Source organism: Trichinella spiralis (assembly GCF_000181795.1).
Source record: "Trichinella spiralis strain ISS 195 chromosome Unknown Scfld6, whole genome shotgun sequence".
Taxonomy (NCBI): Eukaryota; Metazoa; Nematoda; class Enoplea; order Trichinellida; family Trichinellidae; genus Trichinella; species Trichinella spiralis.
The window spans coordinates 3,905,414-3,929,903 of NW_003526945.1; the positions used below are offsets into that span (position 1 = coordinate 3,905,414).

Sequence of the window (24,490 nt, forward strand, 5' to 3'; positions counted from 1 at the left end):
TGTAAAATCGAGCAACAACATTAAACCAGGTATATTAGGATAATTAATAGTTTTCACATTCCGTTTCATTTGCATTTTGATTGATTAACTGATTGATTTGATTTACTTGCAAGGGATAGATCCGCTCTGTGTAAATTATACGTACAAATATGTATATATATTATGATATGTTGTTGTTGGGCGCAGTTCAGAGTTGAATGGGCGAGTTTTCGACTTTCTGCAGTACATATTGTGTGAAACGTTTCAAAAATTTCGGATATTCACGCTTATATACAGCTCGAAGCACAGAGGATGGTGCCCATCCACGTGGATTGACTGAAAAAAACAAACAAACAAACAAAACAGAATGTCGTGAAGTCGTCAAAGATTGTCATTATGTGCAAATGTGGTGTGGTGCTCACCTTGAGCTACGTAAGTGATTTTACAGCTAACGTCGTCGCGAGTCAACTTGTTCCTGTCGACAGAAGCATTTTCTACGATAGTTTGACAAACCATTGCAATGGTCAAACCGACACGGACTGTTCTCGAGTTGGGCTATAAAAAATAATTAATAATGCTTGGATATGGTTTTCGGAGCAGATGAGGAGGAAAAGTTGGAAAATTTTGTCAAATGAGCAAAAGCAAATCACCGGAGCAGCGGCATGCTGAGTGTCGTGATTGCATACGACAATCATATCAAGAGCGTTGGAATCGGTCGGCTTGGGTACGCGACGTATGTGTGACCAGAACAACGATTCACGCTGCGCAGCCGGCCAAACGCGTTTGTGAATTTGCTGCAAGATCATCGTGTCTTCGGACATCCGTTCGATCACTTTCAACTCTTCCAACGTTGCTTTAGGGGAAAACAATTATACATGTAAATTTCACGAGATTCCAAATCAACTCACTATCCCAATCCATTTTGTAATCAGGTTCGTAAAAATAATGAAGATATTCCAAAGCCGACACACCCTGACGAAAAAAGAAGTTATGTGTAAATTGAACAATGAAAAAACAAATATATATATATCTAATAGTGACATTTGTTGTTTTAAAAATTACTTTAACGTGATGCACTGCTTTCAGGGGATCGCAAACAAGACCACCAATTTCCACCTCACGACGGTACATTTTCATTTCACCATCTTCGGAAAATAATTGCCATTCACCATCCGACACACCCTGTTGGGCATATTTCACTTGTTCCATTGTCGTCTGTTCAATCTGTGAGAAATTATATTAATTAATGATAATTACTAACTAAATAAATATGAAGCGTTTCAAGTGTTCACCTCATTGAACAAAGAATGATCAGTTGACAGGAGAATTTTGTCGAATGGTTGCAATTTTCCAGGACCGACGTTACGAGCCAGCAGCCTTTCAACACGTCGATCTTCCAAATCTTGCTTTTCCAAAGCGGCATCAAGAGCATCATGCCATTCGTCTTCTTTCAATGCACTGTGTGGACCTTCCTGACAATACACAGCAAACAGTAAAATGCACGTTGTTGTGTTGTGTATACAGTGTTGGAAAATTTTCATTATTAACCACCGACCCACAAAAGAAAAGTTATAGGACAATTTATAATGACGTAACTTGATGTAATTTACAAAAGCACTGTTAACACAGCTAGCGAGTGAGTGCACTGTTTGACGTGAAGCTAGTGAAGTGCACCTTTATTTAATAGAATAATGTATGACGTCATGTGGAAAAATTGAAACAGATCACATTACTTAGTGTCGTGAAGAAAGTTCAACTTTGCCAAGTGGTAAGTAAGCAAAAGCCTAATTTACCTCATAATCAGGACCACCGAAAGCTAGAGACGATCGATCGACGTGCAACTTTTGCAATTCCAATGCTAATTGTCGACAATTGTCGTCGGCCCTTTTCCTCCTGTCCGTTTCCTGTAGAAAATGGATGTAGATTTTTTTTCTTTCATTCGAAAAATTTTCAACCGAACTACCAACCTGTTCCAAGCGTCTTTTCCAAGCATCTTCACTCTGCTGCACCAAATCGGTGCAGTGTTGGAGCAGTGGTAAAATGCCAGCAGTTGTCGCTTTGAAAGTCAACGCCTCGCTGCGGAAATCGGCCGCTCGTTTGGCGTTTGGAATTGTCGGCTCTTCACGATGGTGTACCGTCGTCCCATTGGCGTGGGCGTTCAACATTCCGGCCGTTCCTGGTAGGATATATGCAAATTTTTTGTTTTTATTTGTTTGTTAAACTCTGAAAGGTGAATTCAATTTTACCCATCGTTATTAGGTGTGGTGACGGGTGCACCATGGTATGATCGGCGTCGATATCGTCGAAATCTTCACCAGGTTCACGTGGGGCTGAAAGAGGTTATTTATAGAGAGAAAAGAAAAAGCCACCAAATAATCTAGCACCGTCGCTCACCTCGTGGAATATTCCACGTGGAAGTGGTCTCTTCGGCGCAGGAGTCGAAATAGCTTTGCAAAGTGTCAATTTGACGCAGAACAATTTCTCGGTAAGTTTCGAGCTCGGATATTTTCTCATTCAAACCTTGACACACCTACAGACAAACAAACGGACAACAATTTGCCAAACACTTTTCGTCCAATTTTTCCAACCAACCTTGAACGATGAACTGCTAGCGAGACTTTTGTTCGACGTCAACGAAACTAGCGAACCGTGGCGGCACAAATCCCCTTGACTACCGTAGCCTGAATCAGCCTATAACAACAACAACAGCAGGCCTAAGTAAGTTAAATGGGATTTAATTTTGAAACATAAAAAAGATCAAATTCATTCAAATTTTGTACAAATCAACGTTGCGAACAACAGTATTGAAAATCAATTGTACATACAAAATGGTTGAATTAAGATACCTTTATCTGTTCTGGTCGATTTCTCTTCAATTTTAACGTTGAAAAAAATTTCATTTTAGCCAAAAATAAAAAAAACAAAACCAAAAAACGACAGTAACAAAAAAAACTGAACAGCAACAAGGCAAAGAGAAAAGAGCAGGCAGAAGAAGACGAAGAAGAGAATGTCAATGCAGCAAGCAAATTGACTAACTATATGATGCAACAAATACTGAGCAAGCAAGAACGACGACGACGACGACGACGATGATGTATGTTATGTTAAGTCAACTTGGCTGCGTGGAATTTAAAATCTCGTCCGCCCATTCGAGTTTGTCGTCATCCGTCTGTGAGTCATCATTGTCAATGACGACAGCATTTGTTCTGCATAGCTGAGAGAGGGGGAAAACGAAAGAAACCCTCTCTCTTTCGGACTAGGCAGCAAAAGCACGTCGTATGTTGGAAAATCAACAAGCTCGCGTCGCTCGAGCTTCAACAACTTCACCTCTGGCCGTTGTATTTATTATTCGTTCAGTTTTGAATTCGGCAAAATTCAAACAAACAAACAAACATGCACAAATGAACAGAGACACAACACCACCATCCCCGGTAACAAAAGTCTCGTGAAGTGAAAGAAGCGACGAAGAAGAGGAACTTTCTCTTACTTACCCTGTAAGCTTCGATCGCGTCCAACCACCTCTGCCGGTCTTGCAGTCGATCGGCACGCAAATACCAAACGCAGTCGTTGACTGAAATGTCCACTCGGCAGTCGTCGTAGTCGTGCATCTGTGAATTGTCGATATCATGGATATTATAATTTCAACGTCAGCCTGAAGATGAAATTGTTCTGTCTTTTTACCTGAATGATCGCCTTGCTGACGGTGATTGCACCCCGGCAGCCGAATTCGATTTCCTGTTCCGACTTGTAATAAGCCAACGTGCCGGCTTGCAGGACAAAATAACGCGGCTGCCACCCGTGGATGTAGTTGGTCCATTTGTTCAGTACGCCGGTCAAAATTGGACAAGCGGATTCTAAAGAAGAGAGAGAGAGGGAGAGTGCAAAAGTGATACGGTGCATGAGCAAACAGTATGTTGAACGACAGGTATACACACATACATATACACGTGATCGATCAACAAACAAACAAACAAACAAATCATGACTCAAAAACAAAAGAAGAACGAACATCTGCCTTCATGATGCGTCATTTGTTCTTTTCATTGGAACATGCGTGTGTGTGTGTGTAAGGGGGGGGGGAACAAATTCTTGAAATTTCAGAAACTACTACTGCTACTGGTGTTGTTGTTGTTTTTGTAAACGGAGAATATTTGCCCAAATGATATCAGATATCGCATCAAAAAATTCAAATCGACAACCAACAACAGCACACGCACAATTGTTTGTTTGTTGAAGGGAAAAAAGAGAGAATTAAAATCAGCAACTTTGAGAACGTTTGAAATGTTGCAGATGGAATTATTTTTACGTTTCCTTTTTATTGTTATAATGAATGGATGGATAATTAATGAGAATTTTCATTTCAGACAATTATTTATTTCAACGTTGACAACAATGGAAAAGTCGCACAATTGTGTTTCCCAGAATAGAAAGGAATGTTGAAGAAAATGGAAGAATTGATGCAAGCAGCAAAATTGAATTGGATTCAGTTGGATTTTTTCGCCAAGGAGATCAATTTGAGCGGCACAAGCGCCTGGCATTGAAAATTTTGTCAAATTCTTCATATTTTCCCGAACAACCAACCAAGCAGCAGGAAGCTAACGAACAACTAACTATGCGTAAGTAAAAATTCCCCTCGGGGAGAGCAACGCGTGGAAAACTAAATCATCACCAACCACTAAACGCTGCCTGCCATCGCCATCCAACGCATGCATATTTTATTTCTATATTTGATTAAGCCGGTTAGAGCAAACATACACACGGAGAGAGTGAGAGAGATGCCCAACTTCTAGAGGTGTGAACACTACTGTTGAAGGAAGATCAATTGGAGCGCAGTATGCCGATGGGTGGGTGGGTGGGTGGTGATTTAGAATTTGGGAATTTTATTTTATTCACGACAGACGTGATTCAGAAATTGATATCTATTGTTATTATTTACCACCATTGACGGTGAAACAAACATTCTAGCAACGCTAACTGAGCGTGATTCATTTTTCCAAACAAAGTAATAATGCACATGCACACACACGCGCGCGCGCAACAGAGTGCTGCTAGTAGTCGTACAAGCTTAATTATCACAGGAGAGAATTGATTTTATGCTTCTCGTTCGCTCTTTCTCTCTCCCTGCTTCCGTCTCTGTCGTCATCTCATTGAAACAAACATTCGAAACTCTCGTCAATGAATCGTCATCGATGAATGATTCATGTCACAACGAATCAGTTATTTAAATTTTACTATAGAGAATGATATAGGGCATATTTGGAATATTTCCGTTTTTCATACGCTCCCTTCCCCCCTCCCCCCCACTTATGGGAAATCATTGCTTCACAAAATCGACAATAATTGCATGGCTAATGACCTCGGCTCGATTAGTATTATTACAGTTCAGTTCTCGCACTCGACCTCAGTAGTAGTAGTAGTAGTAGTACTAGTAAAGCATAGAAAAAGGTCACTGGTACAAGTGGAACTTTTCCCTCTGCGCATTTGCGGAGCAGAGTGAAAGTTGTTTAAAAGGAAAAGAATGTAAAATTCAGTTTACCATCGTCGGATAGTGATCAGCAACAACGAACGAATTGAACAAGTAACAAAAAACTACTGACGTGCCCATGCAGCAGGCATGTGTTGGAAAGCTTCAATCAGCGTGGTGAATATTTTTTCCACAAACACCTTCATTCACTACTACTACTACTACTACTGCTAGTTGATTTTGTCATTCAGTTTTACGTTGTAAACAATGTTTGATATGTAAAATTGTTGTTGTTGTTGTCGTCAACACAAACTGCTGCCGTCTCTAACTTTTTTCCTATCCGGCAACAGTGCTGGTATTTGGGTTGGTTGGTTTTGTTGGTGTACAAGAATGCCGACCGGTCGTTCGGTCTGTTTAGTTCTGTTCAAAGCAAATAAATAAACAACACAATGAAACAAGTTTTCGATTTGGGGAAAAATTCCACTCGTTCAATAAATCACGAGTATAGATAAGATTGAATCTCAATTGAAAAGAATAATAATAATAATAACAGCGAACAAATGAATGAAAATATTGCAAACTGAGGCAAACGAGCTGCAGCAATTTAAATAATTAATTAATTAAAAAAATGAAACATACCGACTGGTTCTCCTTCGGATGACCAACTGACAGTTTCGGCACAGTTCGAATTATCATCATTTCTACTAGCAGAAGATGTTGTTTGGAAAAACCCGTCTGCACAAAGTTTGTGCTGAGTGGGCGATGAAGCGCAATTTCCGCATATCCAATTCTCCTGTTGCTGAGGTTGTGCTCTTCTTGCCGGAGGATGTTGGTGTTCGACCAACGGTTCAGCAGTACCAGTCGACTGTTGCTGGTGTTGTTGTTGCTGGCTTGTCGTCACCACCACATTGTCCGACTGTTGATGTGACGACAATGCCCGCTTTATGGTTCTCTTGGCCAAGTTCAACGACTGGGTGCCCAGCGACGTTATGTGATACATCCCTGTTGGTCGCACTGACGATATATGATTGTAATGGATTTGCAAATTGAAAAAATTAAAACAAAAAAATGCCTCACGTTTCAAATTAAACCAACCGAACGATTCGACAACGCCACAAACGTCCAAATAGCTGGCAAACACGAACGCGCACCGTTCTGCTCAAAACGAGAGCAGGAAAAACATACTCCGTCAACAATGAATGACATGACGCGCACGCTGACATTCCCCGCACGTCGGCTCTCTGCTACAGTAAGACACACCACTGTCAAGCGGCAATTATCGAACTGCTCTCGCTGCAGCACCACTGCTGCTCCACTACTTTCTCCGTGCGTGCGTCTATCTATCTATTATCGGTGGATTATTGTTATTTTTGGACAATATTTCACCGTGCAATTCAACAGTAAAACGACACTTTTGGATTTTGAAATTTTCACATTCATCTCTTTTTCACGCTCATTATCGAATTTTGCTCAATTGATTTGGAAGTTTTTTTCTGTCATAAACTCATGAACTTGCACATCATTTATTGACTATCAATTTATTGACTAGTTAAATTTAGATTTGAACGAAAAAAAATATATATATACATATAAATGAAACAAATAGAATAATATTTATTGAGTGTAATGAATTTTTATTTTGCACGATACATGTAAGTTGAAAATAATTTCCCAGTTGCATTTCAAGACGTTCGGTTGGAACGAAAATTTTATACTTGTACGCAATTGTGCTCGTTGTTTTCACTTTCAATTGTTCCAAATTTACTGACCAAAAGTTACTTTCAGTTGAAAATATTAACAAATGACAATTTCAAAAAGCGAAGCAAATCTCAAGTACACGTTTTCACTTTTTATTACAGTATGCAGTTTGAGAAGTTGTCCTATTTGTTAACTATTGTATTGAAAGTATTTGTAGTATTGAGAAAGATTGAAATTTTCCTCTGTTTATTCAACTCTCGCGGCAAGTTTGATTAACATAACTCCGGCGGCATTTTACGTTTTATTCGATAAACAAAAGATATATATAATTTTCAATGCAATGTGAGATCAGAGTGGAGTTTCGTTGGCCGTGGCGTCGTTGCGCTTTGAACTGCGTACGAACAAACGACTGTACAGTTTGTTGTTTCTGACGGAATAGCGTACTTCGTGCGCTGTCAACTCACTGACATCCTCCTCCAGCGGCTGCTTTTCGTGCCAGCTTTCAACGCCGGCAAACATCTTCTCGTAAAGCAGCACGAAACGATCCAACTCCTGCTCGCCGAACGGTCTCGACGTGTACCTGGCCGTGTCGTACAACGAAGCGAACTGTTCGCAGTCGTCGTCGGTCACCTGCTGCTGCCTGCCAATGTAGCCCTCGTCGACCAGCCGTCTCAACAGCGCCACGGTCGGCAGGCTGTGCCGAGACCAACGGAACCGTGCCCAAGAGCCGAGCTTGGTGAGAACGGTCGCGAATGAGTCGACCGCCTGGCGCCGGAACCGTTCCGCGCGTTCTTGTTCACTGCCGCCGACCAACAGCGGGTGGAAATGCTTGTAAGAGCTGGTGAGCAGAATGCCGCGCTGGATTTTGGCCCTGAACCGCGCCGAAGCGCCGGTTCCCGCGGCCGAGTAGGGATTCTTCGGCAGCAGCAAGTTGTTGCGCACCACACGGCGTTTGGCCATGATGAACACCACGGCCAGAATTTGGCCGGCCAACGCGATCAAGTAGGTCAGGGTGATGCCGGATATTTGGCCCAGGCGATATCCGGACGTGGAATTGTTGCCAGCATTGCTGATGTTGGCGTATTCCATGCTCGGAGATGCACCGACGAAATGCTAACAACAAAAAACAACAACCATAAAAGCAAACTGTAAGTATATATAAATGATTTTCATGTTTGTTGAAAAATTTGTTTTCTTTCTTTTCTTTGCTCAAATTTATTCAATCTGCCATCCATGTTCTGTACAGTTTGATTTCAATTCATTCTGTATGATATTTGAAATGTGCACAATTTTAATTTTCATTAAATCCATTATAATTGTTCTCTTTTATTTTATTGAATTCTATTCATTTCAATGGAAAAATTGAAAATGTCAATGCACTTTCTAAATTTGTAATTATACTGTTGTATAATTTTCTTTTTTCCCATTTACACTTACTTATAGTTTAGAAGATACTGTAAAACCGCTCAATATTGATTTTCAAAAAAAGTGCGTGCTTGTTTGTTTGTTTTTCTTTTGGTTTTCTGTTGACGATTGTATATGACTAATTTTCGTGCCTTTCGTCAGCTTTGTCTATCCATGATTAGTGATCATTTTACTCTGTTGTCGAGAAAAATAAAATTGATTTTCGAAAATGCACAACAATACACGTACAGTCCACTGAACATAAGTGCCATTAGTGGAACGTGTGTATAATTTTCCGCCAAAATATACTTTTACGAACAAATTTTTCGAATTTTAAATCTTTTTTATTTTATCAATTCTAAAAAAATCAATTTTCCAATTTATTCACAGCATGATTCTGTTTCAATGTTTTTTCATTCTGATGATTCATGCATTGTTTTGAAAAAAATCCGTTTTTTTAATGAATCACAGTCTGTGACTGATCTGTCTTGTATTTAATTTTAGACGATTACTACATTCAGAGCGTTTTTTTTGGCCATTCGTGCTGCCGCTGTTTTGTTGTTCTGCTCATCAGTTGTTCATTAAAATACAATGGTGATTCTTTTTTGTTCACTACTTTTATGTACTTGACTTTTTTTCAGTCGTCGGCCATTTGCCACTTTTTAATAATCAGTCACCTTGATTTAGTTGAAACGAGCCATCTGTGTCGTTCTTTTTTCTCTTTTTTCCCCTTGTCTTTCAATTTCCTGTTCATTAGTTAGTCATTTCCGTTTGGTCGAATTCCATTCGGATATCTTGTTGCTTGTATTTATTTATACCTTGTTCACATAGATGAACCAGGTACATATTCTTACAAGCAGGTACGATTTGGAATTGGTTGAATAAATTTCTTCTGAAATTGTTCAAGCATTTCAAATCAAAGCATCAAATGGTTGTTGTTGTTGTTGTTGTTGATTTTGTCAACAGCTACTTGATTCAATTCAAATAGAAATCAGTTTTTCTATATGGAAGTTGGATTCGTTGCCGGAAGCTTGCCTGCCTGCATGCCTGCTTATTTGCTTGGTGAAGATGAATCATAGATTGATTGAGTTTGAAAAAATTTGATCAGAAAATGATACTGTTGCCGTTTTTCTATGCAATGACGAATTGAGAATAATTTTCGCGGCCTCGATTGGCCCCGACAAGTCCATTTCCCTGTTTGTATTAGCTTTGCCGTCCAATTGGCAGTCGACCGGCTATTCATTGCACACAGTGAAAAACCGGTATGTTGAAGACGGACAGCTTCATTTCTGCTCGTTTCTAGCTTTCTGCGTTGCAGCAACGATTGCTGCTGCTGTTCAATGGTGGTGGTGGAGTGGTTTCGGCTTCTTCAATTTCTTCTCAACTAGCATACAGCATATATATTGGGCAGTTCGCGGCTCAATCGACGTTGGCTTTCGCTCTGCCGTTTACCTTCGGGCTAGCCAACTTCGACCCCGATTTGTTCACATTTGTCCTGTTCAATTTTGTTCTTATGTAAAATTTTTCTTCAACGCTAATACTTTTTCGTGTAGAAATTCCTTCTTCTTCTTCTTCTTCTTTGAACAGTACAAAAGTGAAACCAGAACTGTTGACGGTGACGATGCTCTCTTCGATTCAACGAACCAGACAATCCGCCATGGATGTATGCGTATTGATTTGCATATAATTTTTGGCGTACTAATTTTCGTAATTTTCCATTTGCAGAAACATCTTCACTGGCAATGGCATGGCATTGATCAAGTTGGTGTGCACGACATGGTTCTATTGGCAACGGTCGATGAAGATGCGATTGTGCAAAATCTCCGAAAACGCTACATGAATAGCATCATGTTTGTAAGTGCAACAAATGTTTGTAGATTCGTTATTATTATTATTATTATTATTTGTTGTCTTTTATGAGTCGGTTTGAATTTTGTTTTTGTAATTTTTCCAATTTATACATCTCATCACATTCGTCCATTTGAATTTTTATTATTTTTTTCCCAATCGAGAAAATTTCAATTGTTGTTTCATCATTTTGGAACTTTTGAATTGAATTTTCAATTTTTCATCGTTAAACATTGAAAAAGACAACTTTACAATCGGTAGCCTAAATAGTATTGAATAATGTGCATGTTGTATGAATGGAAAATTTCCATTCGCCCATTATTTATCATTTGGCAAGTGAATTTTTCAACAATCTACTTTTCCATGTGTCAAGTCAAAGTTTTTGTTCTTGTTGCTGTTGAAAGTTGCGTGAAACAAACATTTTTTGTCCTATTCGACCACAGCAACCGTATGAGTCATTTCGGTGGTCGAAAATGGCCCATGACGCACAGCATTTTGCTCATGGTGAATCATCGTCATACGAATGAATGATAATGGGAAAAATAAATTGCGGATAATTTTATTCGGCTAACTTTGACGGTGACATCTGTTTGACATTGGGAAGTGGAATTTTGTTGTTTGTCCACTTGCAAATTTATCATTGGTGGTAATGCGAAATTTTCTACTGGAGAAAAAAAATTAATTTCCTACGGTAGTCGGTAAATGTGGTTTGGAAAACTGTCGAGAAAAAAGCAACATTGCATAAAAGATGATGATACATTCTCAGATGACCTTTTCGAAAAGCTTTCTCCGTCCAAATGTTCTACTTGAATATCACAAAAGCGGACATCCCTTGTTCTGCACTGTGTCCGTCTGTCTGAACGGCCTTCAAGCTTGCAAACGACCTTTAAAATCTGACAAGCGTAGTAGATGGTGCTTTTCAATTTTCAATGGAATAAATATTTTATTAAATTCCACCTCCCCCTTGGTAATCTTGAATGAAAACTGCCTGAACGGATTGTTGTCGTTATTCAGATATTTTTTTTCTGAATTCTTGAAAAAAAAGATTCTTTTGTTGTAATTTTCAAATGAAATCAAATCAAAAGTTCAAATGACAAAAGATGCTTTTCAAATTGCTCTTATACATTTCAGCATTGTTGTCGGCAAACAACGGAAATGCACAAGTTGTTTTCACTACATACATATATATATATATATATATTCAGTCGAACTGGAATTTATCATTTCCTTTGTGATTTGCTGAAATTAATTTTCTTTTACTGTTTCTTCTCATTTTCAAAGTCATGAAAAATAAGTTTCACTTTCAGAACAACAATACCCTCCTTTTTCGGCAAGACACATTCACCTCACCTGTTGGTATATTTGTAGGGATGAACAATTTTCCGAAGGGCCTCTTGGTTGGGGATTTTAGAACTTTTCAATGAAATTTACAAAAAACAAAAACTCATGATCTCTATTTGAAAGATTTTTTTTCGATTTAATTGGGTATCACTAGTTGCAGTACAAATAAACACCCCATTTATGCATTGCTTTAGACTTACATTGGTCCGGTGCTTTTGTCCGTGAACCCTTTCACCCAGATGCCTTATTTTTCTGAAAAGCAAATGGATCAGTACCAAGGGGCGGTAAACAGTTTTTGTTTAATTTCATTTTTTTTTATTTTTTTGATTTAAATTGATATTTTTTCTTTTCTAGAATCAGTATGAAAATCCACCTCACATTTACGCACTGACTGACGATATGTATCGTAACATGTTAATTGACAGTGAAAATCACTGCGTTATAATAAGGTAAACTTATGCGGAAGATCGACTATAAAATAATTTAATTGTATTTTTTTTGTTTTCCTAAAACTAATATACTGTAAAAATTTTCAGTGGTGAAAGTGGATCCGGGAAAACGGTATCAGCCAAGTATATAATGAATTACGTGGCACATATTTCCGGTGGCGGACCTGAAGTCGAAGTATTTTTGTTCATTTTTTCTATTTACGAACGTTTTTGTAATTTTACCAATGATGTGAATTTATTTTCAGCTCAATTTGCAAAACTTTGAATGATTTATTTTTTGTATTTTTTTGCATTTTAGCGAATCAAACAAATTATTCTGGAAACCAACGCAGTGCTCGAAGCTTTTGGAAACGCCAAAACTATTCGCAACGACAATTCCAGTCGTTTTGTAAAAATTTAAATTTCACATTTTTTTCGCTTTTTCCCTTTTCATGCCTCCCTCAACTTCAGGGCAAATACGTCGAAATTGCTTTCACAACTTACGGAACGCAAAAAGGCGCGCAAATTTCAAGCTTCCTTTTGGAAAAGGTCTTGCCCGCTCACTTGACTGTGTTGAACAGTTTGAATGATTTTTATTGAAATTTAGACTCGCGTGGTCCATCAAAATCTGGATGAACGAAATTTTCACATATTTTATCAACTCTGCGCTGGATGTGATGATCAATTGAAAAGTATCCCATTTCAAAATTCTCATCAAAGGCTACAAGCAAAACGAACGCAATTTGTTGCACAATTTCAGGAAATCTCGGCATAACCGAACCCAGTTATTTCAATTATCTCAATCAAAGCGGCACTTGTGAAATTGCCGATGTCAATGATGGGCAGTTGTACAAAGTTACTATGGTGAGTGAGTGGGTTCTTTTTGGTTTTTTGTTTGCTTTGCTTTTTATCAGAAAATTATTTCAGAAAGCTATGGAAATTGTTGGAATTGACAATTCAACCAAAATTGAAATATTGAAAATTGTTTCAGCCATTCTCCATATTGGAAATATTAAATTCAAAGAAGTGAACAATTATGCAGATATTGAAGATCCGGCCGGTAAGTTTTCATCTCATAATTTTACTTTACTCATAATCAACTGTACTTGGTGGAAAAATAGTTTTGCTTTACACTTACAACAGTGGCGTTTTTGTTCGATTTTATTTTCACACGCGTATTGATTGATTTTCTACTACCAATTGTAGATTTGGAATATCCTGCGTATTTGTTGAACGTTGATCCGGATGCAATTAGGAAGAAGTTGATCAGTCGTAGAATGGAATCCAAGTGGGGTACGGAAAATGACGTGCTGGATGTCAAATTGAACGTCGATCAGGCGATATACACGCGAGATGCGCTGGCCAAAGCCCTCTACCACCGACTGTTCGATCACTTGGTGCAGCTCGTGAACAACGCGTTGACGTTCGACGCGAACGATTGCAGAAAAATTGGCATTCTGGATATTTATGGATTTGAAATTTTCGAAAAAAATGGTTTCGAACAATTTTGCATCAATTTTGTCAATGAAAAATTGCAACAAGTGTTCATCGAGTTGACACTGAAAGCGGAGCAGGTAAAACTACTGACTACTTTTGCACACTACCATAGCCATCGAGAGGATTTTGTGAAAAATTCGATCCACTTTATTTTCTCATCCAGGAAGAGTACAAGCATGAAGGGGTCCAGTGGATTCCTGTTGACTATTTCAACAACAAGATCGTTTGCGATTTGATCGAAGCCAACAAGCCGCCTGGCATATTCAGCATTTTGAACGACGTCTGCGCTCAAACCCACGGCCAGAGTGGCGGGGATGATCATTTTCTTCAGGTCCGTTCAACTTTATTAATCATTTATTTCATAATTTTACATTTTGTCGTTTCAGAAAATGAACAGCAGCGTCGGCAATCATCAACACTACCGACGTGGTTCTGGGCGTTTTCTGATTGTCCACTACGCGGGCAATGTCGAATACGACGTCGAGGGGTTTTGCGAGAAAAACCGCGACACTTTGTTCGACGATTTAATTCAACTGATGCAGTCGAGTGGAAAGTAGGATCAAAATACAAGCGGACGGCAGTGATTTTATGAAATATTTTTTTAATTAATAATTTTTTTCTCTCTGTTGCAGTGAGCTGGTTTTGAGTTTATTTCCAGAAAAAGTACCCAAGAAATGTGTGAAAACTCGAACGACAACGTTCGGCAGCAAAATTCGAGTAAGCTCAGCAAGTGATTTTATTTTTTGCATTTGGAACAGTTGATTTTTCCAAATGGGTACTGCATCTTCAGAAACAGGCTAATGAATTGCTCACTTCACTGATGGGTTCAGTGCCTCATTATATACGGTGCATCAAGCCGAACGAACAGAAACGGCCGTTCACATTCGACGATGCGAGGTAAGGCGAAATTGATGCTGTTGCTTCCAGTGAAGCAAAGTGTTTTTGTCAGAGTCAAGCATCAAGTGAAATATTTGGGTTTGAAAGAGAACATCCGCGTTCGAAGAGCTGGCTTTGCCTATCGACGGCCGTATGATAAATTTGTCAAGAGGTTAGCTAAGATTATTTATTTAATAATTGAAAAGAAAATTATACGACATTTTCTTTTGCACTACCAGATTGTGATGATTGTTTCAAATTAGTGTTCGCAAACAATTTTCCACATTTAGATATGCTATTTTAATTGATGATTTACAAAACAATTTACCGCGGAATGATATAGCGAAAACTAAAACCATTTTGAAAAGCATGAATTTCGACACGAATGATGCATTTTGTATGGGTCGGACGAAAATTTTCATTAAAAATCCTGAAACAGTGAGTATATATTTAACTGTTTTTTTTTGAACAATTATTTCAGCTTACTTATTTACAAAAATATTGTTTGTGCATTTAAAATTCTAAGCTAATCATTGATTGATCCTTTCATCAATTATCGTGAAATATTCCATTTTGCAGGTATTTCAATTGGAAGAAAAGCGTGAAGAAAAATACGCGCATTTTGCGAAAATTATACAACGTGCTTGGCGCCGGTGTAGAATGAATAAGAAAACCAACGATATGGCTCAACGAGGTGACAGGATGGGATGGGAGAGATGTAAATTTTGTTGTTTTTCAATTCTTAACTGATGATTCAGCGTCAGACATTTTGTACGGACACAAGCAAAGACGTCGTGCTTCGATCAATAGAAAATTTTTCGGCGACTACATTGGTCTTGATCAAAAGCCCGAATTGAAGCTTCTCGTTGGCAAGAGGGAGAAAATATGGTTTGCTGACAGCGTTTGCAAATACGACCGACGTTTCAAAGTGGAATTGAAATACAATAATTTTCTAAAAAAGAAATATCAAATCTTAAAATCAACATCTTTCAGGCTTGTAGTCGTTATTTGTTGTTAACATCAAAAGCCGTTCTCATTGTGCAACAACATATTCATGTATATAGTAGAGAAGCGCATTTTTCATTGTGAAGTTGTTATAAAGTGATATTTTTGTTTTTTTTAGGGCAAAACAAAGCGCCATTCAAATCAATCAGATTACGTGGTGAAGAGGCACGTTGAGCTGGAGAAAATTGTTTCAGTGATGCTCAGTCCTAATCAAGATGATTTTATTTTGCTGACGGTTCTAAATGAGCATGCAACGCTTGTTGAATGCGTTTTCAAGACGGAATTTCTGGTGAAACTTTGTAAATGTTATCAGGATAGAACCGGCAAAACCATGACGATTAAATTTTCCGAAATGTAAGTAGTGTTTATTATACATTTATATGTTTGATCACATGATACCATGATTAATAAATTCATTCCAAGATTTGAATATACTGTGAAAAAGAGCAACTGGCCAAGTTGTCAGACGAAATTTGTCAAATTTGAAATAGACGCCCAGTGTTTAAACAAAGCTCACCTCAAATCACACGGCAATACATTACACGTGGCAATTGGTGCTGGATTGAAGAATACCACTAGTATGCTATGGGCATTTTTGTTTTGTTAATTGTTATTCAAATTGAATTGAATTGAATTACTCAATTGCTTAAGGGCCAAATGCAAAGCCAATTGCGCCAATTACTCCACAAGCAGGGTCGTATTCTACTCAGTGCAGTAGTACTTCGGTACACAATTCAAACCAAAGTGATTGCTTTTCACCGGCATCAATTGGTTCTGCCGGATATGGGTCCGTTAAAGAAGTCAATTCTTATCGTCGCAAAGCCCCTCCATTGCCTCACGCGCATTCACAGCAGCCATCCAATTCTAGGTAAATTTATTCAAAATGTATCCAATTCTCAATAAGCACAAATTAATTACACAACCCAGTAGTAATACTTCAGTTGTTCAAATATTTACCTTTTATCGAAAATTTTTATGCTAAAGTGAGAATAAGGATATAATATAAGAAACGTTTTGGACATGTAATTCGATGTTGGTGATTTTCAAAGTCTTAAAAATTTCGTGCAATTTCTAAATGATGTAAACTACGAATCCGATTATAACAATATTTTGCCATGCAGAACAGAGTTGAAAGCTCAACTGGAAAGAATAACCAATAATTCAATAAGTAAAGCGAATGGTGCTCCGAAGAACAAACCACCTATTCCACCAAAACCAAGACCAAAACTTCGAATGCTTTACTCTTACGAAGGTCAAGATGATGATGAACTTTGCTTTCATTCAAATGATATTATTGAAATTATCCAAGAAGGTATGACGGACATTTATCTTGCACATACACGTATGTATGTATATATTTATGTATGTACCTTGTATAAGCTGCATCTAGATGGAATTCACCAATTAATTCACTGTATGATGCGTGACATTTATTAGCATAGTTAATTTTCGATAATATGTTTAACAATTTGTTGTTTCATTTATTAAGTTTCTCTTATTTGTTCTAAGACTAGCTTCTTGTTAAAGAACGTCAGTGTAAGAATGAGAATTTCTTTTCGATTTTCATTATTTGTTGTAGATTCTTCTGGCTGGTGGCAGGGGCATTTGCGAGGCAAGCATGGTTTGTTTCCAGCGAATTATGGAACGAGAATTTAAATCTGTTCTTCAATTTCCGTATCTGATAACATGTATGAAATGAAAAAATATTTTTCAGCTGAATTTAAGCATTATGTCAAATATTTGATAGAAAAAATGGTGGTTATGTATTTATTTATCTTTTGTTGTAAAACCAAACTTAAGGCCAACTTGATTTTGACTCAGTTTTTCTATTTTTCAGATTAAAAATTTCCATGAATTTATACCACATGATGAAATTGTGCAACGATTTTCAAATAACGTAACTAATCTCTTTGTCAGCCTTTGAATCAACAGTTAAAATTCGTTTATCTACTGACATTTACAGCTTAACTTCTTGCATTTACCTCAGACTTTACAGTGAGTATAGCTTAAAATTTTGATGGGTAAAATCGAGGTATGTTATGACATGCAAAGTTATTTATTAAAACCATTTTAGACTGTTGCTAAATTTCACACTGATTGATTTAGATAAAATTTGTTTTTGTCTAGTTCAGATGATGAAATGGAATGTTTGTTTCATACGTTTGTAAATCCAGGTAGATGATTTTTTAGATGCTAAAATCAAAGAAAGCAGTGCTGAGAAAAGCGCTTATTTCACAAAAGATCAACTACATCATTCCACATTAATTGCACCAAAACACAAGTAGACGACAATGCCTGTAAACCTATTTGAACACGTGAAACGTTTCATTAAAAGGTAGCTATTCTGCTGATCACGGTAACTTTGATAAAATAGCATTTTTGTTCAAGTTCATAATTTGTTTTCATTGTAAATGGAAGTGGAGGATTACGGTTCAGGATTTTGTATGATATTGATAATAGATTTCCAAAATGTAGTTTAATCAACTGTAATGTTCGACAGGTAATTTATACATGTATTGCAAATTTGGGTATTTTGCCAAGTTGTATAATAATATGTAATTTTCTGCATTTGCGTTTGTATAATTTTTGGTGCAGCTGAGAACAAAAAGTATGAATTTCCGTTTTACCGCTAATCAAAGACAATGAATGCAAAAATATTTTAACCATTTTATTTGATGAATTTCAAAAATCATAATTAATAATGATGATGATCATGATGATGATGATAATAATAATAGTTATAATAGTGATAATGATAATAATAGTTGCTACTTTCAGTTTAATCAGTTTGAGTTTTGAAGAAAAGATTGTTCAATGATTACTTTGATAAATAAGGTGAAGTTTGAAGAGATAACTCTTCGATCAGTAGTAAATTGTCGTGTGATGCATTTAGCATTCACTTAATAAAGCACTCAACTCTTGCACGACGGTTTCCACTTCTCCACGTTTAGCTGGAGTGATGGAGGTCAGGCGAAGAATTATCGTTTGAATTGCAGGTGGGATCTCTGGCAACATTTCCAGTGTGTTTCCTTCCAATAAATATGAGCAAAATTCTGCACTATCTTCGATGTTAGTCTTGTCGTGTGGATTAAGCGCGTTGGTGAAGATTTCCCACATCAGAACGCCAAGCATCCACAAATCTGATTTATACGAAAACGAACTTGCAATCAACGATTCAGGAGCGCTCCAGCGAAGAGGAATGCTGGGGAAGCCTTTCTCTTGTTCAGATACTTCTTTGCACAAGTTGAAATCGGACAGCTTTGCGGTAGCCTTTTCAACATCCTTAAACAGCAGGCAGTTTCTTGCGGCAATATCCCGATGGATCAATTCTGAAAAAATAATCAATAATGTCGTGAATTTAACTTCCAACGAACCTGCATTTTAGAACATTGCTTATAAGCGAAAAACTCGATAAATAATCAATAAGAATCTTTTTTCAAGTACTTTTTGTTTTCAAGTATTTCAAGGCGGAGGCAATTTGCAGGCAGAATTCAATTTTGCAATTGATTTTGAACGATAGTTTCTTTAGACAATTATCAAGGCTTCCAGCATTAGCATACTCCATTACCATCATTGGAATCTCCGCGAACACTGTCATACCAATCGGCTTGATAATGTACGGGCAATCGAGCTGTTGCAATAAACGGTGTTCTGTATACATCATCCCTATAGTGTCTGCCCATGGTACATCTGTTGGACATTTTATCGCTGCATCATTGTATTTATTGTTGTGAATATGAAATCCGTACGATACACTGGAAAAGGATCCCTGAAACAGGTACGTTGTTTAGTTTCAATTTATGAGTATTAACTAACAAATGTTATTATAATGAATTAACCTGTGCAATGTCATGCTCAATAATCAAAACATTGTCAGTTTTGATTTGCCAATCAGAAAAATTTGCCGCTGTAATCAATTGAAATTTTATTCTGTCTTCAATAAACTCTCCACTTTCCATATGATGTGCAATCATATCAGAGACCGAATCGAACACTCTGGTTCTTACGAAACATTTCTAAATAGAAAATGGACATTTAATGGAGTGATTGATCATCGAAATGAAATTTGATTCTGTAAAAATTTGAAATCAGTCTAAGCAATATAGCATGCAATGAATATGCTAGGAAATAATTGAAACGGTGAAGTTGTTCAACAAAATTATTCATTGCACTCCTTCACTTACTCCCAATATGCTAACGTTCAACTGATGATGAACAACTTCTCCATCGAACTTGACGGACAGCACTAGCGGCTTCAGAATACCGTGCTCATTTGTAATGTGAACCATGAAATAACCATTTGGTTTGTTTTTCAGTATGTCGTATGCATCCTTTTCCGTCAGGTACCCATGAAAATAGCTTTCATTGTACAACTTTTTCCGATAGAATTCCTGGAAAATTAAAAAATTACTTAATAATTATTTTCTACATAATGTAAAAGTGTAATGATAATAATAATAATAATAATTTGATTCAATTCAATTCTGTCATCATAGTTCACAATGATTTCAAACACTTTTTCGCATATTCAGCAAATTTTAATAACAGCTTTCTTGAACGTACTCGCATTGGGTTGTTCGCCTTCAATTTACGAGCGGTCACAACTGAGCACCCATTTCTGGTCACTGCGTCTTCAACCTTGGTTTTGCATGGTTGGATCTGAAAAAAATTAACAAATGTGCATGTGGATAATTATCTACTTCACATATGCCTGATGTATTTTGTGGTAATTATTCCATTTATACATTTGATTTATAAAATTATAATCTCTTGTTCTATTTATTATCGCACATACCTGTGGCATTGGGTTTACTTGTGCCACTGGCTTGTTCTTCTTCTGGTCGTTCATGGTTGACAAGCAAAGCAAGCTGAAAACGTCATATGTCATTAGCACAGTCAGTGAAAAGTTGAACTGCGTTTAAGCAGTATGAAGTTATCAGCGCTTACCGAGGGCAACCGTCGTCCAAGAGAGCGGGTTTAGAAAATGAGCGAATTTTTTTTGCCTACCTATTTATATAGACATTTAATGCAACGTGTCCTTAAGTTTTAAAGTGCCTATTAATGTTATTTTATTTACAGTTACAAAAGTGATTTTCAGGATTGCTTCAAGAAGAAAAATTGAACATGGTTTCCATTCAATAATAGAAGATTTCAAAAGTAATAAGTAGCAGTAATTAAAATGTTCGCTTTAGTGAATTTATTACAGATGAAGCTTTACAAGAAATAGCGATGTAATTTCATTTTGTACTCTAATGTTTCACTTTCATGTATAATTTCACAGATATAATGTTTTTGTCGAAGTTTCTGTAGGCCGAATCTATAATAAAACGGTTTAATACTTTTATTGTATTCATGGAGAGGATATTTTTTTTATAAATTCCCGTAAATTGAAAAATTGACATTTTTAGTAGAAAAAACCGATTCCAGGCCGAACTGTATCTTCTGCTTACTGTGCTGTAGATTGAAAAGCCAAATTTACAGCCAACTTGATTTTCATTCATCTGAGATATTTTACAGATTAAAAATTTCCATGAATTTTATACCACATGGTGAAGTTCTGCAACGATTTTCAAATAACGTAACTACCATCTTTGTAGGCCTTTGAAGCAGCAGTTCTAATTCGTTCATCTGCTGCCATTTAAAACTTACCGACTTGCACCTACTATTGCTATATAGTGAGTTGCATTAATAATTTTGATGGGCAAAATCGAGATATGTTATGACATGCAAAGTTATTTATTACAACTATTTTAGACTGTTGCTAAATTTCACACTGATTGATTTAGATAAAATTTGTTTTTGTCCAGTTCAGATGATGAAATGGAATGTTTGTTTCATACGTTTGTAAATCCAGGTAGATGATTTTTTAGATGCTAAAATCAAAGAAAGCAGTGCTGAGAAAAGCGCTTATTTTACAAAAGATCGACTACATCATTCCACATTAATTGCACCAAAACACAAGGAGACGACAATGCGTGTAAACCTATTTGAACACGTGAAACGTTTCATCAAAAGACAGCTATTCTGCTGATCACGGTAACTTTGATAAAATAGCATTTTTGTTCAAGTTCATAATTTGTTTTCATTGTAAATGGAAGTGGAGGATTACGGTTCAGGATTTTGCATGATATTGATAATAGATTTTAAAAATGTAGTTTAATCAACTTTAATGTTCGACAGGTAATTTATACATGTATTGCAAATTTGGGTATTTTGCCAAGTTGTATAATAATATGTACTTTTCTGCATTTGCGTTTGTATAATTTTTGGTGTAGCTGAGAACGAAAAGTATGAATTTCCGTTTTATCGCTAATCAGCGACATTGAATGCAAAAATATTTTAACCATTTTATTTGATGAATTTCAAAAATCATAATTAATAATGATGATGATGATGATGATAATAATAATGGTAATAATAGTGATAATGATAATAACAGTTGCTACTTTGAGTTTAATCAGTTTGAGTTTTGAAGGAAAGATTGTTCAATGATTACTTTGATAAATAAGGTGAAGTTTGAAGAGATGACTCTTCGATCAGTAGTAAATTGTCGTGTGATGCATTTAGCATTCACGTAATAATGTATTCAACTCTTTCACTACGGTTTCCACTTTTCCACGATCAGCTGGATTGATGGAGGTCAGACGAAGAATTATCGTTTGAATTGCAAGTGGGATCTCTGGCAACATTTCCAGTGTGTTTCCATTCATTAAATATGAACAAAATTCTGCAGTATTTTCGAAGTTGGCCTTGTCATGTGGATTAAGTGCGTTGGTGAAGATTTCCCACATCAGAACGCCAAGCATCCACAAATCTGATTGATACGACCACAAACTTTCACTCAACGATTCAGGGGCGCTCCAGCGAAGAAGAATGCTGGGTAAATCTTTCTCTTTTTCAGATATTGCTTTGCACAGTTTGAAATCGGATAGCTTTGCGGTAGCGTTTTCAAAATCTATAAACAGTAGGCAGTTTTTTGCGGCAATATCCCGATGGATCAATTCTGAAAAAATAATCAATAATGTCGTGAAGTTAACTTCCAACGAACCTGCATTTTAGAACATTGCTTATAAGAAAAAAACTCGATAAATGATCAATAAGAAACTTTTTTCAAGTACTTTTTGTTTTCAAGTATTTCAAGGCGGAGGCAATTTGCAGGCAGAATTGAATTTTGCGTTTGATTTTGATCGAACCATTTTTTAGACAATCTTCTAGATTTCCTCTATTGGCATACTCCATTATCATCATTGGAATCTCCGCGAACACTGTTATACCAAACGGCTTGATAATGTACGGGCAATCGAGCTGTTGCAATAAACGGTGTTCTGTATACATCATCCCTACAGTGTCTACTGATGTTACATCTGTTGGGCATTTTATCGCAACTTCATTGTATTTCTTGTTGTGAGTATAAAATCCGTACGATACATTCGAAAAGGATCCCTTAAACAGGTACGTTGTTTAGTTTCAATTTGAGTATTAACTAACAAATGTTATTATAATGAATTAACCTTTGCAATGTCATGCCGAATAATCAAGACTTTGTTAGTTTTTATTTGCCAGTCGGAAACATTTGCCGCTGTCTTCAGTTGAAATTTTATTCTGTTTTCAATGAACTCTCCACTTTCCATATGATGTGCAATCATATCAGAGACCGAATCGAACACTTTGGTTCTTCCGAAACATTTCTAAATAAAAAATGGACATTCAATAGAGTATTTAATCATCGAAATGATATTTGATTTTGTAAAAATTTGAAATCCGTCGAAGCAATATAGCTTGCAATGAATATGCTAGGAAATAATTGAAACGGTGAAGTTGTTCAACAAAATTATTCATTGCGCTCCCTCACTTACTCCCAATATGCCAACGTGTAACGGATGATGGACAATTTGTCCATAGTAATTGACGGACAGCACTACCGGATTTAGATCACCGCGCTCATTGGTAGTGTGAACCAAGAAGTAACCGTTTGGTTTGTATTTTAGTATGTCGTTGGCATCCTTTTGTGTCAGGTACCCATGAAAATAGCTTTCATTGTACAGTTGTTTGCGATATAATTCCTGAAAAATGAAAAGATTATTTCATCATTATTTGCAACATTATTCATACAGTAGAAGTGTAATAATAATAATAATAATTCAATTCAGTTCCATCATCATAGTTCACAATGATTTCAAAAGGATTATTTGAAAAACTTATTAGCGTATTCAGAAAATTTTATAAATATCTTTCTGAAACCTACTCGCATTCGGTTCCTCGAATTCGATTTACTAGCCGTCAAAACGGAACTTCCATTTCTTGTCATTGTGTCCACTACCTCTGCTTTGGCTGGTTGATTCTGAAAGAAATAAATATGTGTTCAGTTGGATAATTATCTAGTTCACATATGCTTGATGCATTACAAAAGTAAATATTCTGTTTATGGAACTGATTTATGAAATTACACTCTCTTGTTCTATTTATTATCGCACATACCTTTTGCATTGGCTTTACACGGGCATTGGGCTTGTTCGTGTTCGACTGATTTTTCAGTAGAAAGCACGTGTCGTCGTTGCCTTTATCATCTCTGCAAGGAATGTAAATTCGTGGCTTGTTCTTCCTCTGGTCGTTCATGGTTGACAAGCAAAGCAAGCTGAAAACGTTACATGTCATTAGCAAAGTCAGTGAAATGCTGCACTTTTGCGTTTAAGCAGTATAAAGGTATCGGCGCTTACCGAGGGCAACCGTCGTCCAGGAGAGCAGGTTTAGAAAATGAGTGAAATTTTGTTTCCTGGCTACTTATATAGACATTTAATGCAACGTGTCCTTAAGTTTTAATGTGTGCCTTTTAATGTTATTTTATTTAGAGTTACCAAAGTGATTTTCAGGATTGCTTACACGAAGAAAAATTGAACATGGTTTCCATTCAATAATAGAAGATTGCAAAAGTAATAAGTATCACTAATTA

The 24,490-nt window shown here is 36.8% G+C and overlaps 5 protein-coding genes across 5 annotated transcripts; 2 read left to right on the plus strand and 3 right to left on the minus strand.

Moving 5' to 3' along the window:
* Positions 1–187: 187 nt before the first annotated feature.
* Positions 188–8,230, minus strand: Tsp_08679 (collagen type IV alpha-3-binding protein). Its single transcript, XM_003373904.1, has 14 exons — positions 7,606–8,230; positions 6,083–6,457; positions 3,661–3,833; positions 3,471–3,587; positions 2,572–2,670; positions 2,374–2,509; positions 2,226–2,309; positions 1,947–2,155; positions 1,773–1,883; positions 1,272–1,451; positions 888–1,203; positions 630–832; positions 402–534; positions 188–315 (listed from the first exon to the last, which is right to left on the minus strand). The coding sequence occupies exons 1-14, from the start codon at positions 8,228–8,230 to the stop codon at positions 188–190; spliced, it is 2,889 nt and encodes a 962-aa protein (XP_003373952.1).
* A 1,319-nt stretch (positions 8,231–9,549) lies between these two features.
* Tsp_08680 (myosin-If) lies at positions 9,550–10,920 on the plus strand. The gene is given in 4 exon segments (XM_003373905.1): positions 9,550–9,607; positions 9,654–10,252; positions 10,271–10,414; positions 10,798–10,920. 4 exon segments carry the CDS (start codon positions 9,550–9,552, stop codon positions 10,918–10,920), a joined length of 924 nt encoding a protein of 307 aa, XP_003373953.1.
* A 1,077-nt stretch (positions 10,921–11,997) lies between these two features.
* Tsp_08681 (putative myosin head) lies at positions 11,998–18,186 on the plus strand. The gene is made up of 26 exons (XM_003373906.1): positions 11,998–12,018; positions 12,089–12,183; positions 12,271–12,358; positions 12,482–12,571; positions 12,770–12,854; positions 12,923–13,026; positions 13,090–13,222; positions 13,369–13,736; positions 13,823–13,994; positions 14,046–14,205; positions 14,292–14,376; positions 14,450–14,556; positions 14,609–14,707; positions 14,826–14,973; positions 15,115–15,229; positions 15,294–15,436; positions 15,529–15,591; positions 15,659–15,894; positions 15,964–16,118; positions 16,192–16,408; positions 16,662–16,890; positions 17,120–17,161; positions 17,378–17,437; positions 17,715–17,821; positions 18,016–18,040; positions 18,136–18,186. Exons 1-26 carry the CDS (start codon positions 11,998–12,000, stop codon positions 18,184–18,186), a joined length of 3,198 nt encoding a protein of 1,065 aa, XP_003373954.1.
* Positions 18,187–18,429: 243 nt separating this feature from the next.
* Tsp_08682 (putative tyrosine-protein kinase Fps85D) lies at positions 18,430–21,037 on the minus strand. Its single transcript, XM_003373907.1, has 7 exons — positions 20,991–21,037; positions 20,336–20,408; positions 20,104–20,199; positions 19,725–19,931; positions 19,380–19,556; positions 18,985–19,309; positions 18,430–18,869 (listed from the first exon to the last, which is right to left on the minus strand). Exons 1-7 carry the CDS (start codon positions 21,035–21,037, stop codon positions 18,430–18,432), a joined length of 1,365 nt encoding a protein of 454 aa, XP_003373955.1.
* A 1,066-nt stretch (positions 21,038–22,103) lies between these two features.
* Positions 22,104–24,156, minus strand: Tsp_08683 (putative SH2 domain protein). Its single transcript, XM_003373908.1, has 6 exons — positions 24,019–24,156; positions 23,786–23,881; positions 23,397–23,603; positions 23,052–23,228; positions 22,659–22,983; positions 22,104–22,543 (listed from the first exon to the last, which is right to left on the minus strand). The coding sequence occupies exons 1-6, from the start codon at positions 24,154–24,156 to the stop codon at positions 22,104–22,106; spliced, it is 1,383 nt and encodes a 460-aa protein (XP_003373956.1).
* Positions 24,157–24,490: the final 334 nt, after the last annotated feature.